At 45.3% G+C, this 10,643-nt stretch overlaps 1 protein-coding gene across 1 annotated transcript in view; it reads left to right on the top strand.

Annotated features, from left to right (window-relative positions):
* Nucleotides 1–3,059: 3,059 nt before the first annotated feature.
* Nucleotides 3,060–10,643, top strand: part of LOC119598615 (apoptosis-stimulating of p53 protein 2-like) — a 9,528-nt gene continuing 1,944 nt past the window's right edge. Inside the window, exons 1-11 of the mRNA XM_037948291.1 lie at nt 3,060–3,338; nt 4,391–4,570; nt 4,870–4,971; nt 5,091–5,494; nt 5,670–5,745; nt 7,028–7,078; nt 7,948–8,016; nt 8,318–8,550; nt 8,886–9,418; nt 9,623–9,989; nt 10,321–10,487. Of these exons, the coding sequence (XP_037804219.1) occupies nt 3,060–3,338; nt 4,391–4,570; nt 4,870–4,971; nt 5,091–5,494; nt 5,670–5,745; nt 7,028–7,078; nt 7,948–8,016; nt 8,318–8,550; nt 8,886–9,418; nt 9,623–9,989; nt 10,321–10,487 (2,461 nt within the window). The remainder of the gene's footprint in view (nt 3,339–4,390; nt 4,571–4,869; nt 4,972–5,090; nt 5,495–5,669; nt 5,746–7,027; nt 7,079–7,947; nt 8,017–8,317; nt 8,551–8,885; nt 9,419–9,622; nt 9,990–10,320; nt 10,488–10,643) is intronic.

The following is a 10,643-nucleotide window of genomic DNA, read 5'->3' as shown; positions in this document are numbered from 1 at the left end:
CCCTTCACAACCCACCATAACCCCTTCACAACCCACCGAAACCCCTTCACAACCCACCATAACCCCTTCACAACCCACCATAACCCCTTCACAACCCACCGAAACCCCTTCACAACCCACCATAACCCCTTCACAACCCACCATAACCCCATTCACAACCCACCTTAACCCCTTCACAACCCACCGAAACCCCTTCACAACCCACCATAACCTCTTCACAACCCACCGAAACCCCTTCACAACCCACCGAAACCCCTTCACAACCCACCGAAACCCCTTCACAACCCACCGAAACCCCTTCACAACCCACCGAAACCCCTTCACAACCCACCGAAACCCCTTCACAACCCACCGAAACCCTTCCACCCACCAAACCCTTCCAACGCACCGACTTACGACCGAATGTAACCGCCTTCCAATCTCCCACCAGCTTCCGGACGGATGCACGCCTGACTGGGGACTGGCGATAATGGCTTGCCACCGACAGCGCTTGACGGATCGAGCTGAGGGTGGGGTGAGCGCGCTAGGAGCCACAGCAGCAGGAGTCGCGCGCCAGTGGCGCCAGGCGAGCGCTTGAGGAGTGGCGGGAGAGGCTCGAGGAGAGGCCAGAGCTAGGAGCTGGGCGCGCCGTGCTCAGGGGACGTTGGGAGCTGAGGAGTAGGGGTGAGGCAGGATGGAGGTAGAGGCTGGCGCCTGAGGAGGAAGGTGGTTAGATGAGTGGTGGATGAGGATGTAGGGATATGGTCAGGTATGTGGAGGAGTAGCGTGGCGTTTAGCTGGATATGAACGAAAGTGGATGTTCTAGGATTCTAGGATAGCTGACGGTATTGTGAGAGCTCATTAGTGTAGCTGCATTCTGTTTATCTTTATCTTGATGGTAATGACAATTAGTATCTAAGCATTCTGACAGTTTTACGTTGGAACACTTCATTGGTAAAAAGCGTGGCTATTAGCTGCCCTGTTTCTCGTCAACTGGTATATTTATACATTGCGAATGGTTCAAATGCACGAAAAATTATGTAGTTAGCTAATGTTGATATCCCTGCAGCACATGATAGGGATAAAGAGAGCTTAGCTGAGCATTGTGGCTTCTCAACGTGTATACTTTTTGAATAATTTACCGAATAGATGGTTGCATAGAATGATTTAGAGAATATATATTAAGATGAAGATAGATTTTAAAAAATTGTAACTTTGCAATGAGAGGAAATTAGTGAGCAGTTGAATAGATTCATGTGCATTAATTAGAATAGTAGGTGATTGCACGTTATGAGATGAGATGGATTGTAATTGCATATAGACCAATAGAGGGATTACACGTTGCAGACTTAGGAGTAGGATTATAGATGCAGAAAAGTAGGTTAATTGCATGTTGCACATTGAGGATTAGGAATGAGGTTACGATGAAGTAGGATAGGTTTATTCCGTGATGCTGATTTGGAATTAGGATTACAACGCTGAAAAAAAATATCCGTGGCTTAGCCGTAGGTGATTAGGAATGGGGGGTACGAATGCATAGAAATACATGGATCGCAACGCCTTTTCAGTGTCGAAGCCTGGTATTAATTTGATGCTGCTTCGGAGGTGTAATTAAACTGGAATTGATTGCGGACTGATAGCTTCGCTAGTCTGAATGAACGCGGTCTTAATCAAAAGCTTTTAATGGGTAATTAATAGTTCCACAAATCCGGTTCAGATTACAGAGCTACGAACAAGGGATAAATAGGACGTTTATTATAATAGTTATGTGATGTATGTTGTGTGTTGTTTGTTTTATGTTAAATGGCTAATAGATATGCCGCACTGGGTTGAAGGATTCAGAAAGAAAGGGGATAAAATGGAGAGAGAGATAGAGAGATAGAGAGAGAGAGAGAGAGAGAGAGAGAGAGAGAGAGAGAGAGAAGAGAGAGAGAGACTGACTGACAAAGAAACAGACAGAAGACAGACACAAACAGACAAAAACAGCGACAGTGAAGTTAATTATCGACTCAGATGGAGCAGAAGAGGGAGAGGGGGAGAGGAGGGGGTAGGCGCTCTTCCGTGTTGGTGATACATCCTATTACCGTCTCCTTCAGCGGATGGCACCCGAGTGGCACTCCAGCTGAGGGGGAGAGGAGAGGGAGGGAAGGGGGGGGCATAAAAAAGCATCAGGGCCTGCTCACACTTGCCGCAGAAGGCGAGGGAAGGAGGGAAGAGAATGAGGGGGGGTAGGGAGGGGTTAAGGGGAGGAGAGGGAGGGAAGAGAATGGGGGGGTAGGGAGGGGTAAGGGGAGGAGGAGGGAGGAACGAGGACGGGGAGAGGGAGGAGGGGAAGGTGGAGGGTTAAGGTGGGGATGGGAATGGGATTAATGAGAGAGGGAGGGCGAGTTAATAGAATGGGGGTGAGGGAGGAAGGGAGGGCGAGAGGTATGGGGACTGCGTGAGGAGGAGGGTGAGGGGGGGATGGGGGGGGGGAGGGAAGGAGGGAGGTAAAGGTAAAATGCTGGAGGGAAGAAAGGTTGAGCGTCTCGTAGTAAAATGAAGGAAGTTTCAGGTTGTCAGTCCAGAGGGCAGAAAGGGGGAGAGTAAGGCCATTAGCCTGGCGAGAAGGAAGTGAGTGCTAGGGTATCAGACTAGAAGAAAGGAGGAGGAGGGGGGGCGAGGGTATTGTAGGTAGAGGGTATTGGAGGGGGAAGAGGGGGGGGGGGCGAGGGTATTATAGGTAGAGGGTATTGGAGGGAGAGGGGGGGGGGGGAGGTTGTAAGACATTCCGTAAACACCTTATGGGATTACCTTAATGTTGTTAGGTTGCGCTGCATTCCATCGACGGGCGTTTGAGGGCGAGAGGGGTCGTGGGGTGGCTCGGGGCGGTTCCGGGAAAGAAATATACGAGGTTTTGAGGAGCTGTGCTGTGGAGAGGGAGAGGATGGGAGGGAGGGAGAGAGAGGATGGGAAGGAGGGAGGGAGGGAGGGAGAGGATGGGAAGGAAGGAAGGAGGGAGGGAGAGGATTGGAAGGAAGGAGGGAGGGAGAGACAGAGACCGAGACCGAAAGACAGACAGACAAACAAACAAAAAATGAATGAGAGACAGTCACACACAACCCCCCGTTACCCTTTCCACCTCATCACCCCCCCCCTCCCCCCAGGTGGAAGCGACGCGGCACAACACGGCTTCCCTAACGACGGACCTGGACGCCATGCGCCACCTGTTCAGCGAGAAGGAGAAGGAGCTGGTGGTGGCCGTCTCCAAGGTGGAGGAGCTCACCCGGCAGCTGGAGGAGCTTCGCCACGGCCGCTCCCCGCTCAACCCCAACAACCAGCACCACAGTGAGCTGGATAAGCTGCGGAGAGAGCTGCTGGTGAGAGAGGCGACGCTTTTGTTTTGTTTTTATTACAATCTTTATTATTACTTTTTTTGTTTTATTTTGTTTTGTTTTTTGTTATTTTCTTGTTTTCTTGTTCTTCTCGTTCTGTCGTCTCCTTTTTTTCTTGTCTTCTTCGTCTTTCCTACTTTCCTTTCTTTCTTTAATTCTTCTTTTCGTGCTTTCATTTTTCTTTTCCTTCTTTTTTCTTCCTTTTCTCTCTTCCTTCCTTTTTTCATTTATCTCCTCTTCATCATTATGCTTCAAGTTATCATCTATTTTTTCTTTCTTTTTAGTTATTATTATTATTATTATTATTATTATTATTATTATTATTATTATTATTATTATTATTATTATTTCACGTTCTAAGGGCTTTCTGAGATTTTTACTGATCCTTTGGCTAAATGTTCCTAAATTAAATGATGAGAAATAAACTGTTCTTTATTTTAGAATAGATTAGGTAAAGTTAGGAATCCTTAAAATTTATTGAAAGAGTATCATAACGTGAAGCATGCTGACGATCACTTAAATATTCTGAAATATATAGAATTATGACCAAAAAAAATCCACAATTAAATCCTAGTTTACTATCAATCAGCCCCCCCCAAAAAAAAAAAAAAAAAAAATCCTTCCATCCGAAAATCCCTTTAAAAAAAATCATGAAATCCATATGGCCAACATTTCTTCAATCCAAGCATCACCCAGTCCCAAAAATTCTATCAATCGCGAAAAAAAATCACTCAGAAAAATCATTTTGACCAAAAATCCACCCAAAACTCTCCCCCCACCAATTCTAAGAATCCCTCCCATCACGAAACCCCAACCCCCAACCCCCCAAAAAAAAAAAAAATAAAAAAAAAAAAAATAAAAAAAAAATGAAAATAAAAATAAATAAACGAAAAAAAATCCCTCAACCTCAACTCAAAATTTCTAAAAATCACCCCCCCCCAAAAAAAAAAAAAAAAAAATATATATATATATATATATATATATATATATATATATATATATATAATCCCTGGACCCTAACACCCCTTCCCCCGCAGTACCGCAACAGCGTGAACCGCGAGGCGTCGGCGCGCGTGGCGGCGCAGCGCGAGACCCTGGCGGCGCGAAGGGACGAAATCACGCGCATCGACAAGCGCATCTCCGAACTCCAGCAGCGCCTGCACAGGAAGAGAATTCTCAACCACCAGCTCGCTTCCCAGATAACGGCTGCCACTCAGGTCAGGATGTTTTTTTATTGTTTGAACTAAAAGAAAGGGTTTTGGGGGTAGAAAGAGGAGATTGGTTAGATTGATCTAAGATTTTTGTTCGTTTTTGATGTTGGTGAGAAGTACAGTTATAGAGCGGAGGAGTATGATGATCATTTTTATTGTTTACTAAGAACGGAGAGCAGGTATTTCCATTTTATATATATAGTAGAAGTGGGTGTTATAGTACCTGATAGCTTAAAAAATGGATGGTATAAGTTGAGATTATAAGCATTCCGTCTCACGACCTCTCTCTTCGCGCCCCGACGCAGGCCAAGCAAGCTCAGTTGAAGGCAGTGCAGCAGAAGGCCATGCGCGACGGCATCCACTCTGAGAACTCCGCTGATGACACTCACACCCCTGACCATCTCAAGGTGAGTGAGGAAGATGTATGCGTTTGTTGTCTTTTGTTTTTTTTTGTTTTCACTTTTGTTTTATTTTGGAAATTCTGGACGTGCGCCAGGGCGGTAACCTTCCTTGCCTTGGCCGACAGCTTCCTCCCGGCGAGGACCTCGGAGAGTTTGGTCCCAACAAGAACGACCCCAAGTACCAGACCTTGCCCTACAACACCAAGTTCTCCGTGACCTTCAAGACCAAGAGCGCCCAGGGCGGAGACTCCGACTCGGCCCCCTCCACGCCCACCGGCACCGCGCCCCCCAGCGCCCTGCCGGACCTCACCGCCTCCAGCGCGCAGAACAACGGCACGACCGCCGCCGCCACGACCTCCGCAGGCGGCGCGCCCGTCAACGGCTCCGTGGTCACCAGGACGGTCCACAGCATACCCACGCACCCCCCCTCCCGCGGCCACGCCCACGCACCCGCCCTCAGCCAGGGGCCCCCGCTCGCCCCGCCGCCGGCCGCCCTCAAGCCCGCCCCCAACCCTGCGATGACGCCGAGGTAGGGCTCTCGGGTGTCACCGCCGTCAGCTGGCTTCCCAGAACTATTACGCTTTTCTAAAGCATACATACTTAAAGATAATATCCTTAAAGAAGAGAAAAATACTCACAATCCATGCCCTAATATCCTTAAGGAAGAAAAATACTCACAACCCATGTCCTTTCCTCTCCTTCAGGGTGTACGGTCCGGGAGCACAGCAGTTCAGCCAGCGGTCGCAGCCTCTTGGAGGATCAACTTTAGGGCAAAATCAGGTAAAGAAGAGAAAGAGAAGAGAGAGAAAAAAGGCATTGAAGATTCGTTTTTTATCTTTTATTTTTTTTTTATTTATTTTTTTTTTTTTTGTGTGTGTGTGTGCGAGAATGCCGTAGCGTGTGACGTTGCTGTAAAATATCATTAGTTTTTTTTCCCCTTTTTGTGAATCGTGTTTGTAGTTCTTTTTTTTCCCTTGTAATGTAATTTAACATATTTGTGATTTTTTGTGTTTATTTTAGTTGAATATTAGTTAAATCTAGCCAAGTACAGCAGCGCATCTGAGTTGTACTTTTACCGTGCATTTGCAATTTAATTTTTAGCATGTAATTAAAGTTACTTTTAGTATGTTATTGAAGTTATTCTTAGCATGTGATTGAGAGTTATTTTTTTAGCATGTGTTTGAAGTTATAATATTCACTAGGACAACTTGAATCTTGAGTTAGTCCACCTGTAAAGTTTGCCATTGTTTTTGATTGATTCTGAGATTGTTTTTATATGTAGTGGACCTTGTCAATTTGAAGTGTATTTTTGCATTATTTTATAATTTACTTTTTACTTAACCCAGATAGTTACGTTGTTCTTGTTTCGTTTATTTATTTATTTATTTTTATTTTTATTTTTATTTTTTTTATTTTTTTTTTATTTTTATTTTTTGCCTTTATTCTTTGTTCATATCTTTTGTTTTGAGAAATAAGAATAACGTCAAGTTTTAAGACCTGATTTGCGCCGAGAATGATCTTATCTGCTTCCTTTTACATTCTGCTTCTAACACGGCAGTTTGTCATCGCGAAAGATAACTTTGGCCTGGCTAACACATTTCATTATTTTTGTTGTTTTTCGTTTTTTTCTTTTTTTTGTCTCTTTTTTGCGTTTTTTATTATGACGTTCATTAACATCGGTTTGGGTCGCTTATTGAACTGTCGCGAATACAGACAGACATACAGACAAGACACGGTTGCATGGTGTTTTAATTCATGTTATTATTTTATTTTTCTAGAATTCTGTTTGTTACTTTATTTTTCTTGCTCTTTGAGTGTTTTATTGATCATCGCTGTTTGTTCATTAGTTTTTTTGTTGCTATCATTATCTTTATTGCTATTTATTAATCTTTGTTGCTATTTATTAATCTTTATTGCTATTTTTTTTTTTATTTCCCATGACCTTTTTTTTTTGTTAATGTTATTGTTTTATTATTGTTTTGCTTTCGTACTCTGTCGTAGTGTCCTTAACCGGTGCGTAGCGTAGTGGTCACTAACCCCCGCCCGTGTTTATTCCCTCCAGGACTCTCGCTCCCTACTCCCCCCCACCTCCCTCTCTGTCTCCTTCAATCAGGTGAGTTTTTTCTCCTGACTAACATTTATATATTTTTTTGTTGTAGTTTGTTCTAATAAGGAGGAGGAGGAGGAGGAGGAGGAGGATTTTATTTTTGAGGGAGTGAGCAGGTTTGTTTTTGTTAAGTGGCTTGGTTATACTGTTTTCCTTATGATTTTAACATATTAGGAATATTGCTTTCAGCCATAGGGATATTAACGATTGTGTGTGAGTCATTTGCATATATATCATATGGATGTTACTGACACTTCTTGCCAGTATAAGTAGATTTGTTTTAGTTTAATCTCATCACTTAAGCTTCTGTATTCACACAATGTAACCATTTGGAGCACTAATGTATCCCCTGTCTTACTAAACTGCTTTAGAATAACTCCCACCAGATACGTTTCTCAAAATACATCTCACCGTGTTCGTGTGTTTTTATTTGATTTTGTGATTATTTGTGTTTCTCTTTTTTCTTTTTTCTTATTCTTTTTTCTCCTTTTTTATTTTTTTTCTCATTTTCTTCTTCCTCTTCGTTTTCCTTTCCTTTCTCCTTTCTCCTTTCTCCTTTTTTATTTTGCCTTTCCTACTTCCTTTCTCCTTTTTCCTTTCTTCTTTTTATTTTGCCTTTGCTACTTCCTTTCTCCTTCTCCTTTTCCCCTTTCCCTTCCTCTTCCCCTTCCCCTTCCCCTTCCCCTTCCCCTTCCTCTTCCTCTTCCTCTTCCTCTTCCTCTTCCTCTTCCCCTTCCCCTTCCCCTTCCTCTTTCCCTTCCCTTTTCCCCATTTCCCCATTTTCCCTTCTTTCTAATATATCGCCATTGAAATTTCGTTAACCCCGCAACCCTCCTGAGTTTGTTTGTTGTGCTGACTAACCGCTTGTGTTGTAGAAGCTGAGTCCCGGGGTGACGGCGCACGCACAGAGCAGGACCCTGTTGCTGCCTCATCACCATGCACAGGTCAGTTCGGGGGATGACCTCTGACCTGTTCTTGATGTGAATTGTTTGCCGGTTTATTTTGGATATGTGATATAATGCTAGAATAGTTAGGAAGGGCTAGGCCATTCTTGTTTGATAAACGTAACATAACGATTAAGGAAATAAAGATTATATATATATATATATATATATATATATATATATATATATATATATATATATATATATATATATATGCATATACATATATATATATATACATATATATATAAAACAATTAATATCACGGACACTGAATCCTAATCCCCCCCTTCACCTGCAGGACGTCGACATGCGCGCCGTCGGAAGCGCCGGCGAAGGGAGCGAGGACCTCCCCGCGGCCAGCGAGGGCGGGCGGAACAAGCCAGCGCTGCCCCCCAAGCCAGTCGTACCTTCCAAGCCGCTCCCTCCCCCCCGCCAGAAGGGAGACCCCCTCGTGGCTAGCAACGAGAGCCTGAACGCGACGCAGACGTCCGTTCGCGGCGGCGCTCAGGGAAGACCCCAGCAAGGGTACAGGTGAGGAGGCTCGGCTAGGGAGGCCCAGGTGGAGATGATGCTGTTGGGGTTTTGTTATCGGTGTGTGTGTGTGTGTGTGTGAGAGAGAGAGAGAGAGAGAGAGAGAGAGAGAGAGAGAGAGAGAGAGAGAGAGAGAGAGAGAGAGAGAGAGAGAGAGAGAGAGAGAGTGTGTGTGTGTGTGTGTGTGTGTGTATGTGTATGTGTGTTTATTTGTTCGTTTATTTGTTCGTGTGTTCGTTCAACAGCCTTTCTGACTGAGTGTTCTGAACCCTACAAAGGACCACGATTTTTCCCGCAAAAGAGAAAAGCTTTACTCACGCTCGTCTCCCCCGCAGGTATGCAAGTCAGAACGTCATAATGTCGACTTACACGCAGCAGCCCCCTGGCCCTGACAACCAATCCGGCGAAGGCGCTGACGACAACAACCGCTCCAAAGTGGCCAACAGCGTCCTCAACAACAACAATAACAACAGCGGCAGCGCCAAGTCGGAGAGCGAGGGCGGCGAGAAGGTGCACGTATCGATCAACAGCCGCATCGAAATGCCTCCGGACTTCATGTTCCCGGAGGACGAGACCCCGCCGTCGGACCTGCTGGGGCGGAGGGTCGAGGAGATCGAGAACGGGGGCGGCGACGCGCACAAGGAGAGGGGCGGGGCCGTCGACTCGGTGGACAACCTGCAGGTGCCCCCCGCCCTGCCGCTGGGCGAGCTGGAGAAGCTCAGGATCGACAACGCCAAGGAGGAGAGGAGCAGCCAGGAGGACCTCCACGCGGCGAACAACAACGCGCCGGGAGGGAACATTCCCAGCGACGACTCCCGTCAGCCCGACGGGGCAGATACGAATTCGGTGCCGATCGAAGGACATACAGGTGGGCTTTGTTAGGCTATTCTTCTTTCTGTAAAGTGTGAAGAACACGTAGATAGCGTTTGAATACTATTTTAAAAAGGGAGTTAAGTTGAGAAGAAATGCATTGATAAGAGTGGGATAGCAACTTAATATTTAGGACTGATTCTTAACCGATTCACCATGTCTTCCGACAAATCTTTCATTAACCCTGTATTCACCCCCGCAGAAGGCGACGGAGAGAAGGGCAACGGGTCGACGAGCCTCAACAACAATAACAACAACAACAACAATAACAACAACAACACCAACACCTCCATCGTCCGCCGCATCAAGAAGGGGAACCTCAAGACCAAGAACTCCTCCCGCGTGCCCCGTCGGGTGAGCTTCGACCCCCTGGCCCTGCTCCTCGACGCCGCCCTCGAGGGGGAGCTCGAGCTGGTCAAACGCACCGCCATGGAAGTGCCCAACCCCTCGGCCGCCAATGACGAGGGCATCACCGCCCTGCACAACGCCATCTGCGCCGGACACCTCGACATCGTCACGTTCCTCGTCACCTTCGGCTGTGACGTCAATGCGCAGGACTCGGATGGATGGTGAGGGAAAGAGGAGAGAAAAAATGATGGATAGAAATGGGTATAATTGGATAATGTAGAGTAGGGTTGTAAGAGGAAATAAAAGAAAAAAAGAAAAAGTGATGGATATAAATGGGTATATTTTGTTGTTGTAGAGGAGAGGTATAGCAGGGTTTTTGGGTAAAAAAAAAGAGAAAAAGATAATTTCTCATTATTTCTCATTATTTTTTTAAGCTTTGATGAGGCTGACTAGTATTCATGTAGTCTTTCATTCTTCCAATCAAACTTTATTTCTTTATTAGCTTATATGTAGTTACACATTTTTAAATATATTTTCCGACTCCCCCTACAGGACCCCATTACACTGCGCTGCCTCCTGCAACAACGTAGCAATGGTGAGGTTCCTGGTCGAGCATGGCGCGTGCATCCTCGCCACCACGCTGTCTGACCACGAGACGGCAGCGGAGAAGTGCGAGCAGGACGAGGAAGGATACGACGGATGCTCCCAGTATCTGTACAGTAAGTTACTTGTTACTGGTTGTTTTTTTTCCTTTTATTTTCTTCGTTGTTTTTTTTTTTTTTTTTCGTTTTTTTTTCTTCTTTTCTTTCCTTTATTTCTTTACTTCTTTTTTTTCGTTTTTTCCCGTTTTTTTTTCTTTATTTTTTCCTTCTTTT

Source organism: Penaeus monodon, chromosome 41 (assembly GCF_015228065.2).
Source record: "Penaeus monodon isolate SGIC_2016 chromosome 41, NSTDA_Pmon_1, whole genome shotgun sequence".
Taxonomy (NCBI): domain Eukaryota; kingdom Metazoa; phylum Arthropoda; class Malacostraca; order Decapoda; family Penaeidae; genus Penaeus; species Penaeus monodon.
Note: the sequence above shows the minus strand (reverse complement) of the source record. Positions and strands in the feature narration are given on the sequence as shown.